At 41.0% G+C, this 14,682-nt stretch overlaps 1 protein-coding gene across 3 annotated transcripts in view; it reads left to right on the forward strand.

The window, feature by feature from the left end:
* The first annotated feature begins 3,044 nt into the window (after positions 1-3,044).
* Hus1 (HUS1 checkpoint clamp component) overlaps positions 3,045-14,682 on the forward strand; it is a 30,955-nt gene continuing 19,317 nt past the window's right edge. For 2 of the 3 annotated variants that reach the window (XM_021177476.2, XM_021177475.3), the window contains exons 1-5: positions 3,045-3,135; positions 3,585-3,712; positions 3,792-3,968; positions 6,616-6,726; positions 8,165-8,239. In XM_021177476.2, coding sequence (XP_021033135.1) covers positions 3,084-3,135; positions 3,585-3,712; positions 3,792-3,968; positions 6,616-6,726; positions 8,165-8,239 — 543 coding nt within the window. In that variant the 5' untranslated portion in view covers positions 3,045-3,083. The remainder of the gene's footprint in view (positions 3,136-3,584; positions 3,713-3,791; positions 3,969-6,615; positions 6,727-8,164; positions 8,240-14,682) is intronic. The other variant, XM_021177477.2, reaches the window with a different exon arrangement.

Consider the following 14,682-nt stretch of genomic DNA (forward strand, 5'->3'; position numbering starts at 1 on the left):
TAATAACCCTTCACAGAAGTTCTAAGCAGTTGATTAGTCTGCAGAATGTTCAACCTATGTGCACCCTTTCAGCCAAAACTGGTTCACATGGTCCACACCCACCAAATATTGGTCTGTCTGTCTGTCTCCTCGGTTGCATGCTATTCTCCCTCTCGGGTCTTCATCCCTCTGCACTTTACCTAACTGTTCTAACACATTGCACAAATGCAATTTTAAAAACCTATGGAATGTATTGATGTATTTTTATCTGACATTCGCAAGATGAAGAGTCAGTTGAACAACTGCTTAAGCAGAAACACACCACTTAGGTGAGGGTGGTCCTCAAAAAGACATTTGCTCATGGCACCTCTACAGTATGAGTTTCTGCTTCAGCTTTCTCGGGTAAAAAATAAAACAAATATTGACTTCCAGATTTTCTGTAGAACCTCTAAGTGATGCCAAGTTCTTTCCCTCTGGGGCATTTTTTTTCCGACACTAACTGTTAACAAGCCTGTAAATAAATTAGTCTCTTCTCCCCCCTGAGACTAGTGAAGATGATCAGGCATGTGACAGGCACTGTCATCCCAGCTTTGGGTGACAGTAAAGGCATGCAACTAACCCAGGTGGTAAATCCCTGCATCTCTAAAGGTGACCTCCAACTGTGTATACTGAGTGACATTCTATGTGTAATGTATTTCCTTTCCTAAGCCAAGATCAGGTAAGATGTTTTCCTCCCTGATAAGTAAACATAACACCAACATTGCTCTGCAGATTCTCTCATGTGACTGAATTGCTCGCCCTGGAGGTTTGGCCTTTATAAAATCAAAAATCCATTTACTAGCTAGATGGAAAATAACAAGCAGATATTGCAGTGGAAAATTCTCTGGTACATATTACTTCTGGAACTCTCTTGGGCAATTTTTTTTGACAAAATCATTTGGAAAGAAAATATGGAAATGTCAATATATTTAATTATCAATTCTGAAATCATTGGCTTTGCTTTCTAAACCTACTTAGCTTAATTGCTAGAATGTATAATATTAGCATTTTCATCTATGAAAAGGTTATTAAAGCCTTTTTTTTGTTTTGTTTTTGTTTGGTTTTGGTTTTGGTTTTGGTTTTTCGAGACAGGGTTTCTCTGTATAGCCCTGGCTGTCCTGGAACTCACTTTGTAGACCAGGCTGGCCTTGAACTCAGAAATCTGCCTGCCTCTGCCTCCTGAGTGCTGGGATTAAAGGTGTGCACCACCACGCTCGGCAAAGCTTTCTTATATACTTGTTGAGTAAAATTCTTTATTACTTGAGACTCATCAATAAGGAACAATATCATCATCATCATGGACATCTCTTCTTAGGAATGTTTTTAAAATGTGTTGCCATTTTATTACATAATATTAAGGTATTTAAAATAAAGATCAGATATAATGGCCCTGCTTACAAAGTTTATTTAAATACAGTCTTTAGGAACTGGGGCGATGGGTCAGTGGGTAAAGCACTTGCCTTGAATCACAGGAAACCAAGTTGGAATCCTCATTTAAAGCACACACACACACATACACACACATACACACACATACACATGCATATACTCACACACATACACACACACACACAAGCCAAATGGACTTAGCAAGTATTTGTAATTCTATTGTTCCTACCGAGAAGTGGGAGACAGAGATAGATGAATCCCTAGAAGCTATGTTCCAGCTAGCCTGGACTATTCATCAGCTGTTAGCAAAGAGAGAGCCTACCTCAAACTTGGTGGAAGTTAAGTACTGAAACCAGAGATTCCCATTTGACCTTCACGCGAGCTCTGAGGCGTCGTGGATGGCTTTGTGTCCATGCATGCACACACAGGCAACACAGCCTCTAACCGCACAATATATGTAACAGATATCTTACTTCATGTGACATTTAATATTTCAAAATTAATGACATTTGGCTTGCCAGCCACTTGTACATTAGAGTGTAGGCTAGAGTATAGCTTTGTGTTATATATATTTTTCTATTTTTCACTTTACCAGTAATCTGCACTATCAGCTATTTTATTAATATATTCATTCTGTGTATCAAGTTAAAGACAATTTTTTAAAAATTCCTTATTTACTGTTTTTGTGTGAAAGTGAACATGCTCATTCCATGGTGCACATACAGAAGTCAGAGAGCAACTTTCAGAATTATACCTGGTAGTCCAGGACCCAAACTCAGGCCTTTGTTCACCTACTTTCACCTACTGAACCGACTTGTGGATTGCAAAGATATGCTTTTACATATTTGGCAAAGGATTTTAAGAATATTTTGTTGTTTAGATATGTGGTGCATCGGAACAGTGCTTACTTAGAAAGTGGGAAGGCTAGAGGGGGTGTTAAGCCCAATACCATTTTAAATTTTTACAGGTATAATCCTTGAAAAACCAAAATGTTCTATTCTGGGTTTAAAATCCTTTTTAAAAAAATTCTAAGACTACTACATTAAGAGGACTTTTGCTTGTTTATGGTACTGGGATTATTGCGAAGATCACAATCTTTTTCAGTTAGTTTTCTCTCCCTCCCTCCCTCCCTCCCTCCCTTCCTCCTTCCCTCCCTCCCTCTCTCTCTCCTCTACTCATCTTCCTCCCACCCCCTTCTTTGCCCCCCTTCTTTCATTTTAAAATGTGTTTGTTGGGATAATGCCACTAAGATGCCCAGGCCGGTCTCCAAGCTGAGGTCCTCTTGCCTAAGCATCCCATTAGCCGGAGCTAATCAGAATGTATAGGTTCCTTTCAGTTTCTGTTGATACAACGGTGCAGAATTATTACTTCACTACATATGTTTTTAGAGGTAAACTACTAAGTAAAGTGTTCAAAGTTTTAAAAACATTTCAAACAGTTTTTCAAAACCAGTCATCTAAACTTCTCGGAGCCGTTTCCCCGCAGCCACCGGGACGTGAGTGTCCAGGTGGAGGTGGGCTGGGGAACCTTTGTCCTGGGCAGGCGGTGAGCGGACCTCTCCAGCCTCACCATCCCCACGGAACCTCTGTGCCCGCGCCCAGGTTTCCCCGCCGGGACGCTCAGGGAGGGACTTTTGTCCGCCTTGGACCGACGCCGCCGTTGGCCTGGTATCCGCCATGAAGTTTCGCGCTAAGATCGTGGACCTGGCTTGTCTGAATCATTTCACACGTGAGCTGGCAGGGCTGCGGGGAGCGAGCGGAGAGTGTGGCCCCTGTGAGAGGACGGGCGGGGTGAGGGCGGCCCTGAGAAGTACCGATGGCTACCGGGGACCTTCCTTTTGCAGCCCTCCCGCACGCACTCCTTCCGCCCGGGATCTGCCTAACTTTGCTAGCAGTTAGGCAGTTGTGTGCTGCAGTACCCGGCGGCTCTTACGTTTCTGTAGAATGTGGAACCGCCTGGCCCCCGGTTGTCAGTTGTCTTCTGAGACTGTTTCTTAATTCTGTTTCCGTTTTGAATTCTGGTGCTGTGGGCTGTGTGCCTCGCAGGGTTGTTGGGAGACTGACAGGATGTCAGCAGCATTAAAATACAAGAGTGATCTGTGAGCTAGAAAGAAGCTCTGCAAGAAGACCAGTAGGCTCCTCAGTGAGCTTAGTTACTGTTTACCCCCCTCGCTGTAGGAGTCAGTAACATGATAGCCAAGCTTGCAAAAACCTGCACCCTTCGCATCAGCCCAGAGAAGCTGAACTTCATCCTTTGCGACAAGCTGGCCAGTGGAGGCGTGAGCATGTGGTGTGAGCTGGAGCAGGTGAGCAGGAGAACCCAGAGGTTCTGGGCTCCAGCCAGGAGTGCTGGAAAGGCCACAAATGCCTGTTTCTGTCCTGCAGGAGAACTTTTTTAGTGAATTTCAAATGGAAGGAGTCTCTGAAGAAAACAACGAGATTTATTTAGAATTAACGTCGGAAAACTTATCTCGAGCCTTGAAAACTGCCCAGAACTCCAGAGCCTTGAAAATCAAGCTGACTAACAAACACTTTCCCTGTCTTACCGTGTCTGTGGAGCTGGTAAGTGGGAAGAAAAGAATTTCTGAATGTTTTTTACAAGTGACTTGATCTAGGCAGTATATAGGTAGCTACAAGCCCGAGGTTTCAAACAATATTCTTAAAAGTGAATTAGTTTCATTTAAAATATAAGACTTGAGTCCAGAATGGTGGTACATGTCTTTAAAGCCAGCACTCAGGAGGCAGAGATAGGAAGGTGAGTTCCAGGACTCTGTCTCAAAATAAAGTAAAGTAAAATAAAAAAAAAATAGATCTGGTTCATAACTTATGCATGAGAGATGTACATTGTTCTAGTCATTTATAAACAGTCATGATGGCACCATGTTCTATGGGACACTGCTTTTCCCAAACAACCAAGCTGCTAGCTAGCATCTCTTCTAGGGTGTTGACGCCTTGTTTAGATGTTTCCATTTTCACCTTACAATTGCTCCCTCCTATCTTGTCTTCTGTGATTTTCTTAAACAGTCCTCATACTTCAGTAACACATTTGTCCTAGATGCTACTACCAGATGAGTTTAGTGCACAGCCTCTCCTCAAAACACACAAAACCACGTGTACAAGATGGACTTTTTTTTTTTTGAACTTACCCTTTTCAGTTTACTTGGTTGTTACCAAGTTGGACAATTTTTTGAATGAATTTTCCAAAATCATAGGGTTTACTTTTTTTTTCTAGTAGACATAAGACCAAGATATATTTTATAAATTACTACGCCTGGAGTTCTCAATCACAAATAGATGTAGCTCTGCTCACTTGGGGGTGACATAAGATTGAATACACTATTTACTACCCATGGAAAGAAGTAGGCATCTGTGTGCTCAAAGGTTCGGCTTACTCTCTAATAAAGAACTGATTTCCTAGCAGTGCTTGGTGATGCTCTGAGGATGAACCTAGGCTTGGCGACTATGGAAGTTATTGAATTCACTTTTCTTCTTATCCAAACAAGTTCTGGGCAGCTACTTCTAAGAGATTTTTATACTTCACTGTTTTGAGTTGGGATTTTTAAGAATTTTAATTGAAAATTTTTTTCTTCTGCAGATACACATCTATTGTTTTGTAAAAACTGGCTTAATTTTTCTTTAGAAGAATGAGTGCTTTCTTGTTCTTAGTTGAAGTAATTTGACTGGGTCACTGGTTCTGGTTTCTCTTCTATAAGAATGAATTTGAGACTGAGGTCTGGTGAATGAAAAGTTTTTGTTTTCCTAAGACATCATGATTGGCTCATCCATGGGTTTATGATTCAACACTGTGCTAACTGCCAAGACTTAGGACTAATGGTGATGAATGGTGGACCTAGAACAGGCAACAGAGAACAGAAAATTCTCTTGTTGTCTTCACTGATCCATAAGATGGATCCTAACATGTTCATAGTCCTTTTATGGTTCAAACTATTGCGGAGCGAAATCGTCACTTACTACCTTCTGAGCGCTCTCTGGGCATGTCTTTTTGCTCATCTCCCAGTCTGGTGGCATTGGTTGGGCTTTCCATGTGGAGTGCTCTACAGGAATTTCCCTTTCTTTAGTGCTCTGCCCCAACCTCCTTGGGCCCTCCTTATCTTTACAGCTTTCCTTTCTTTCATGTGTTCTGCACATCTGTGGGCCAGTATTGCATTTGTTTTCAAGTTGGCTACAGCCATTAAATTTCATGCCTTCATAATTTGTATGTGTTCTTAGAGCATTCTGTGTAACTGCAAGTTTGGATTTATTTAGTTCTTTTGTTTGTTTGTCTTTTGAGATATGGTTTCTTTGTGTAGCCTTGGCTGTCTTGGAAATAGCTCTGTAGACGAGGCTGACTTCAAACTCAGAGATCCACCTGCCTCTGCCTCCCAGGTGCTGGGATTATAGGTGTGCGCCACTGCTTGGTGGATTTATTTAGTTTTAAGGAGCAAGATGGTAATATACAATACTTTTCTAAGTAAGAATGCAAAATATTTTGGTTTCTTTTATTTTGTTCTTTTGAGAAAGATTCTCAGGATATAGCTCTGACTGTCTTAGAATTCACTGTCTAGACCAGGCTGGCCTTGAACTTACAGAGATCAACCTGCTTCTGCCTCCTGAGTTCTGGGATTCAAGGTGTGCGCCACTATGTCCAGCATTACTTTGGTTTCTGAGTTTTAGAAACACTTCTAGTAATAAACATGGCTTATCCTTTTAGTGTTGCAAAAGCTGCAGCATACTTAGGTGTGGCACACGTCGGCCAGGCATGTTGGCCTCTTTCTGTCTCCTGGATTATGAATGCTGATATTGTTCCTCTGTCTGAAACCCTGTCACCTCATCTTCAGCTTCTTGATAGTTAACATCTCTAGTGTTAATGTCCTGAGGCAGCACCCCAGAGGTTCTCCCTTACTCCTCCCCACCGTCAGCGCTTGGTCATTCAGCCTCCTTGCTGATGTGTTTTCCTCAGGCTCTGATGATTGCCTGGTGAGCTGAGCTTGCTTGCTTGCTTATTGCTCCATCTTGTCTCAGTCACCACGATGTTGAGAGACTCACAGGGCCCTGAGCAGAACACTACACCAACAGTAATGGTTGAATAGATTTTGAGTGGGTGGATTAAGAACATTCCATTTGGAAGTGAAAATGTCTGACATCGGTTCTTATGTTTTGGTTTTGTTTTCGCTTCAACAACATAAACTATTGTAATGTTTTTTCTTAGCAGGTGTCTTCATCAAGCAGTAGCAGAATCGTGGTGCATGATATCCCCATAAAGGTTCTTCCGAGAAGACTGTGGAAGGACTTACAAGAACCCTCCATCCCAGACTGTGACGTAAGTGCTGTCTGCAGCCAATGCCGGGATCGAATGCTCTGATGGTCATTGTTGTCTTACTGTGTGTTTTATTTGAAGTTGCATAGTTTCTGAAAAGAAATGTGAGTCATTATGTGAGTATGTCCCTTACCTTATATATGTAAATTCTGTCAAAGAACTGATACCTATTTAGAAATGCCACACTTTCCACAGGAGGGCAAATGCATCGCTGAGCCTGTATACAAAAGAAAGCAGAGCTTGTCCAGCAATTGTCAACTAGCCAGGCTGTGTGGTGCCTGTGGTCGTGTTGAAGCTCTTAGCAGGAGGCCACAAAAAAGAGTCAAAGGCTGCTCCCAAATTTCACTTCTCTGCTCACAAATATTTTCCTGTTGTGAAACTGGTTTGAAAGAGACTGCAAAAATGACCGTGTCCAAGCTAGGGAATACATCAGTCTGCTACATATGGTGACAGAAAGTGGATTTCTTGAATGACAGACAGCTTTTTACAAGGAAGACTTTTCAGTTTAACACCCTTACCTAGAGAGGATGAAAACTGCTGTTTTAAAGTGGTTTATTATACTCCATGGTGTAACTGGGCTGAAATGCATTGGTGAACATTAGATGGTTTTATTACAGACTTAATTGTAAAGATTTTTTAATGAATGATTGAGTGAAATAGTGTTTGTAAAGATTAATAAATTTCTTGACAAAAAGAAAAAAGAAAAGACAACAGAGCCTAAGCTGTACTTTGGAAGGCAGTCTGTATTTATCATGACTCTTGGCCTTAGGCACAAATGTTTCATAGGCCTTGATGAAAGAGCCAGAAAGGCATTTTGCTGACTTGAAGCTTAGGTTAGCCGTGGCAATTCTAGGAATCTCGGGACCATTGCAAACAAAGAGGATGCCAAATGGTCCTTTGTCTTGCATATTTGAAAGGAAATTAAACAAGTACTGCATGAAATTTGTAGTTGACTGTCACTAGAAGGTGTCTATATAGGTTTGGAAAAAGACAGCATTACTCAGAGCTCTGTTGGTGACATAGTTCAAATGAGTTATGATAATGTCTGCCTGTACTCTTACAGAGTACACAGAATACCCCTGAGTCTTATAAAACATTTCCCAGAGGAAGGCTTCTTGCTCAGCACTTGAGGTATATTCCCCTTGGACCTGTATATAGGTATCTCAGCTGAAGTACTGTGTTCCTTCTTGAACCATAACAATGCCCTTGGGAGTATGGTCACCATGGTAACCAGAGCCAGGTAGTCAGGCATCTTTACTTGCTTGAATACGTTAGTGACATTTTTAAAGTTTTAAAGAAACTGTATTTGGATTTTTTTTTTTTAAAAATCTGATCCTGAGTTTTTAAATATGAGTATAATTCATAGCTGTTGACTGAATACCTATCATTATAGACTATATTACGATTTCTAACAGTTGTGATTTCTCTTACTTGTTTTTAGGTCAGTATTTGTTTACCAGCCTTGAAGATGATGAAGAGTGTTGTGGAAAAAATGAGAAACATCAGCAATCAGCTTGTAAGTTATTACTCCTTCAGAAAAGAGCTGTGAGTGCGCCCTAGCCGTGTGCTTGGCTGACCCCGGGGGGGCAGCTGCACTATAGATGCAGGGGCAAGCGCTCCATCAGCTCGTGTGTTTCTCCTCATGGAGGCCCCACTGTGGAGGACAGAACTTGGCCTCTAGGGACCTATTCCAATGCCTTTCAGCTCTTACTCACTGGGGAAAGCTTTCAAACTTGCCTTTAATCCCTCATGTTTATAGTATATCAGGAGCATAGTCAACAGTTCTGGTATTTCGTTTCTTATAATTTGGACAGAACATTGCAGGTTTTATTATTATTATTAATTCATTTATTTACTTACATCACATCTTAACTGTGTTACGTTGCATTACATTACAGCTTCACCTCCCTCTTCTCCTGCCAGTCCCTCCCTGTTACCTCCTGTCCCCTTCATCTCCTGCCTCCTCACTTTCCTCTCAGAAAAGGGGAGGTATTCCCTAGATATCAAGAAGCCTTGGCATATCAAGTTGCTGTAGGATCGGATGCATCTTTTCCTATTGAAGCTAGACAAGGCAGCCCAGTTAGAGGAAAGAGATCGATCCACAGGCAGGCAGCAGAGTCGCAGATAGCCCCTGTACTCACAGGAAGACCCAGTTGCACAACTATTACATATGTGCAGAGGGCCCAGATCCGTCCCGTGTGTGCTCTCTAGCTGGCTGTTTAGTTTCTGTAGGCCCCCGTGGGCCTAGGTTAGTTGATTCTGTGGGGTTTCTGGGGCATCCTTGATCCATCTGGCTCTTTCAGTTCTTCCTTCCCCTCTTCCATAGGATTCCCCAAGCTCAACTTAATGTTTGGCTATGGGTCTCTGCACCTGTTTCCATCAGTTGCTGGGTGAGGCCTCTCTGATGACTGCTATGCTAGGTTCTTGTCTGCTAGTATAGCAGAATATCATTAATAATGTTAATTAATAAAGGGGTGGGCTCCCTCTCATGACATGGGTTTCAAGCTGGACCAGTCATTGATGGGCCCTTCCCTCAAATTCTGCTCCATCTTTTACTCCTGCACATCTTATTGGCAGTCCAGGTTGTGGGTTTTTTTTTTTTAAATTTTTAATATTTTTATTACATATTTTCCTCAATTACATTTCCAATGTTATCCCAAAAGTCCCCCATAGCGCCCCCCACTTCCCTACCCACCCATTCCCATTCTTTTGGCCCTGGCATTCCCCTATATTGGGGCATATAAAGTTTGCAAGTCCAATGGGCCTCTCTTTCCATTGATGGCCGACTAGACCATCTTTCGATACACATGCAGCTAGAGACAAGAGCTCCGGGGTTCTGGTTAGTACATCATGTTGTTCCAACAATAGGGTTGCAGATCCCTTTAGCTCCTTGGGTACTTTCTCTAGCTTCTCCATTGGGAGCCCTGTGATACATCCAAAAGCTGACTGTGAACATCCACTCCTGTGTTTGCTAGGCCCCGGCATTGTCTCACAAGAGACAGCTATATTTGGGTCCTTTCAGCAAAATCTTGCTAGTGTATGCAATGGTGTCAGCGTTTAGAAGCTGCTTATGGGATGGATCCCTGGATACGGCAGTCTCTAAATGGTCCATCCTTTCATCACAGCTACGAACTTTGTCTCTGTAACTCCTTCCCTGGGTGTTTTGTTCCCAATTCTAAGAAGGTGCACAGTGCCACACTTTGGTCTTCATTCTTCTTGAGTTTCATGCGTTTAGCTAATTGTATCTCATATCTTGGGTATCCTAAGTTTTGGGCTAATATCCACTTATCAGTGAATACATATTGTGTGAGTTCTTTTGTGATTGTGTTTCTTCACTCAAGATGATGCCCTCCAGGTCCATCCATTTGGCTAGGAATTTCATAAATTCATTCTTTTTAATAGCTGAGTAGTACTCCATTGTGTAAATGTACCATAATTTCTGTATCCATTCCTCTGTTGAGGGACATCTGGGTTCTTTCCAGCTTCTGGCTATTATAAATAGGGCTGCTATGAACATAGTGGAGCATGTGTCCTTTTTACCGGTTGGGACATCTTCTGGATATATGCCCAGGAGAGGTATTGCTGGATCCTCCGGTAGTACTATGTCCAATTTTCTGAGGAACCGCCAAACTGATTTCCAGAGTGGTTGTACAAGCTTGCAATCCCACCAACAATGGAGGAGTGTTCCTCTTTCTCCACATCCTCGCCAGCATCTGCTGTCACCTGAATTTTTGATCTTAGCCATTCTGACTGGTGTGAGGTGGAATCTCAGGGTTGTTTTGATTTGCATTTCCCTGATGATTAAGGATGTTGAACATTTTTTCAGGTGCTTCTCTGCCATTCGGTATTCCTCAGGTGAGAATTCTTTGTTCAGTTCTGAGCCCCATTTTTTAATGGGGTTATTTGACTTTCTGGAGTCCACCTTCTTGAGTTCTTTATATATATTGGATATTAGTCCCTTATCTGATTTAGGATAAGTAAAGATCCTTTCCCAATGTGTTGGTGGTTTTTTTGTCTTATTGATGGTGTCTTTTGCCTTGCAGAAGCTTTGCAGTTTCATGAGGTCCCACTTATCAATTCTCGATCTTACAGCACAAGCCATTACTGTTCTATTCAGGAATTTTTCCCCTGTGCCCATATCTTCAAGGCTTTTCCCCACTTTCTCCTCTATAAGTTTCAGTGTCTCTGGTTTTATGTGTAGTTCCTTGATCCACTTAGACTTGACCTTAGTACAAGGAGATAGGAATGGATCGATTCGCATTCTTCTACATGTTAACAACCAGTTGTGCCAGCACCATTTGTTGAAAATGCTGTCTTTCTTCCACTGGATGTTTTTAGCTCCCTTGTCGAAGATCAAGTGACCTTAGGTGTGTGGGTTCATTTCTGGGTCTTCAATTCTATTCCATTGGTCTATTTGTCTGTCACTATACCAGTACCATGCAGTTTTTATCACAATTGCTCTGTAGTAAAGCTTTAGGTCCGGCATGGTGATTCCACCAGAGGTTCTTTTATCCTTGAGAAGAGTTTTTGCTATCCTAGGTTTTTTGTTATTCCAGATGAATTTGCAGATTGCACTTTCTAATTCGTTGAAGAATTGAGTTGGAATTTTGATGGGGATTGCATTGAATCTGTAGATTGCTTTTGGCAAGATAGCCATTTTTACAATGTTAATCCTGCCAATCCATGAGCATGGGAGATCTTTCCATCTTCTGAGATCTTCTATAATTTCTTTCTTCAGAGACTTGAAGTTTTTATTATACAGATCTTTCACTTCCTTAGTTAGAGTCACGCCAAGATATTTTATATTATTTGTGACTATTGAGAAGGGTGTTGTTTCCCTAATTTCTTTCTCAGCCTGTTTATTCTTTGTGTAGAGAAAGGCCATTGATTTGTTTGAGTTAATTTTATATCCAGCTACTTCACCGAAGCTGTTTATCAGGCTTAGGAGTTCTCTGGTGGAATTTTTAGGGTCACTTATATATACTATCATATCATCTGCAAAGAGTGATATTTTGACTTCATCTTTTCCAATTTGTATCCCTTTGATCTCCTTTTGTTGTCGAATTGCTCTGGCTAGGACTTCAAGTACAATGTTGAATAGGTATGGAGAAAGTGGACAGCCTTGTCTAGTCCCTGATTTTAGAGGGATTGCTTCAAGCTTCTGACCATTTACTTTGATGTTGGCTACTGGTTTGCTGTAGATTGCTTTTATCATGTTTAGGTATGGGCCTTGAATTCCTGTTCTTTCCAAGACTTTTATCATGAATGGGTGTTGGATCTTGTCAAATGCTTTTTCCGCATCTAACGAGATGACCATGTGGTTTTTGTCTTTGAGTTTGTTTATATACTGGATTACGTTGATGGATTTCCGTATATTGAACCATCCCTGCATCCCTGGGATGAAACCTACTTGGTCATGATGGATGATTGTTTTGATGTGTTCTTGGATTCGGTTAGCAAGAACTTTATTGAGGATTTTTGCATCAATATTCATAAGGGATATTGGTCTGAAGTTTTCTATCTTTGTTGGGTCTTTTTGTGGTTTAGGTATCAGAGTAATTGTGGCTTCATAGAATGAGTTGGGTAGAGTACCTTCTGTTTCTATTTTGTGGAATAGTTTGTGAAGAACTGGGATTAGATCTTCTTTGAAGGTCTGATAGAACTCTGCACTAAACCCGTCTGGTCCTGGGCTTTTTTTAGTTGGGAGACTATCAATGACTGCTTCTATTTCTTTGGGGGATATAGGGCTGTTTAGATCATTAACCTGATCTTGATTCAACTTTGGTACCTGGTATCTGTCTAGGAACTTCTCCATTTCATCCAGGTTCTCCAGTTTTGTTGAGTATAGCCTTTGGTAGAAGGATCTGATGGTGTTTTGGATGTCTTCAGGATCTGTTGTTATGTCTCCTTTTTCATTTTTGATTTTGTTAATTAGGATGCTTTCCCTGTGCCCTCTAGTGAGTCTGGCTAAGGGTTTATCTATCTTGTTGATTTTCTCAAAGAACCAGTTCCTTGATTGGTTGATTCTTTGAATAGTTCTTCTTGTTTCCACTTGGTTGATTTCGCCCCTGAGTTTGATTATTTCCTGCCGTCTACTCCTCTTGGGTGAATTTGCTTCCTTTTGTTCTAGTGCTTTTAGGTATGTTGTCAAGCTGCTAATGTGTGCTCTCTCTAGTTTCCTTTTGGAGGCACTCAGAGCTATGAGTTTTCCTCTTAGAAATGCTTTCATTGCGTCCCATAAGTTTGGGTATGTTGTGGCTTCATTTTCATTGAACTCTAAAAAGTCCTTAATTTCTTTCTTTATTCCTTCCTTGACCAAGGTATCATTGAGAAGAGTGTTGTTCAGTTTCCACGTGAAGGTTGGCTTTCTATTATTTATTTTGTTATTGAAGATCAGCCTTAGTCCATGGTGATCTGATAGGATGCATGGGACAATTTCAATATTTTTGTATCTGTTGAGGCCTGTTTTGTGACCAATTATGTGGTCAATTTTGGAGAAAGTACCATGAGGTGCTGAGAAGAAGGTATATCCTTTTGTTTTAGGATAGAATGTTCTGTAGATATCTGCCAGATCCATTTGATTCATAACTTCTGTTAGTTTCACTTTGTCCCTGTTTAGTTTCTGTTTCCACGATCTGTCCATTGGTGAAAGTGGTGTGTTGAAGTCTCCCACTATTATTGTATGAGGTGCAATGTGTGCTTTGAGATTTACTAAAGTTTCTTTAATGAATGTGGCTGCCTTTGTATTTGGAGCATAGATATTCAGGATTGATAGTTCCTCTTGGAGGATTTTACCTTTGATGAGTATGAAGTGTCCCTCCCTGTCTTTTTTAATGACTTTGGGTTGGAAGTCAATCTTATCAGATATTAGAATGGCTACTCCAGCTTGTTTCTTCATACCATTTGCTTGGAAACTTGTTTTCCAGCCTTTCATTCTGAGGTAGTGTCTATCTTTTTCTCTGAGATGAGTTTCCTGTAAGCAGCAAAATGTTGGGTCTTGTTTGTGTAGCCAGTTTGTTAGTCTATGTCTTTTTATTGGGGAGTTGAGTCCATTGATATTAAGAGATATTAAGGAAAAGTAATTGTTGTTTCCTGTTATTTTTGTTGTTAAAGTTGGCATTCTGTTCTTGTGGCTGTCTTCTTTTAGGTTTGTTGAGGGATTACCTTCTTGTAGTTTCTAGGGCGTGGTTCCTGTCCTTGTATTGGTTTTTTTCTGTTATTATCCTTTGAAGGTCTGGATTCGTGGAGAGATAATGTGTGAATTTGGTTTTGTCGTGGAATACTTTGGTTTCTCCATCTATGTTAATTGAGAGTTTGGCTGGGTATAGTAGCCTGGGCTGGAATTTGTGTTCTTTTAGTGTCTGTATAACATCCGTCCAGGATCTTCTGGCTTTCATAGTCTCTGGTGAAAAATCTGGTGTAATTCTGATAGGCTTGCCTTTATATGTTACTTGGCCTTTTTCTCTTACTGCTTTTAGTATTCTATCTTTATTTAGAGCATTTGTTGTTCTGATTATTATGTGTCGGGAGGTATTTCTTTTCTGGTCCAGTCTATTTGGAGTTCTGTAGGCTTCTTGTATGTTCATGGGCATCTCTTTCTTTAGATTTGGGAAGTTTTCTTCTATAATTTTGTTGAAGATGTTTGCTGGTCCTTTGAGTTGAAAATCTTCATTCTCATCCACTCCTATTATCCGTAGGTTTGGTATTCTCATTGTGTCCTGTATTTCTTGGATGTTTTAAGTTAGGATCTTTTTGCATTTTACATTTTCCTTGATTGTTGTGCCGATGTTCTCTATGGAATCTTCTGCACCTGAGATTCTCTCTTCCATCTCTTGTATTCTGTTGCTGATGCTGGTATCTATGGTTCCAGATTTCTTTCCTAGGGTTTCTATCTCCAGTGTTGCCTCATTTTGGGTTTTCTTTATTGTGTCTACTTCCCTTTTTAGGTCTAGTATGGTT

Source organism: Mus caroli, unplaced genomic scaffold (assembly GCF_978045245.1).
Source record: "Mus caroli unplaced genomic scaffold, Mus_caroli_1 scaffold_13, whole genome shotgun sequence".
Classification (NCBI taxonomy): Eukaryota; Metazoa; Chordata; class Mammalia; order Rodentia; family Muridae; genus Mus; species Mus caroli.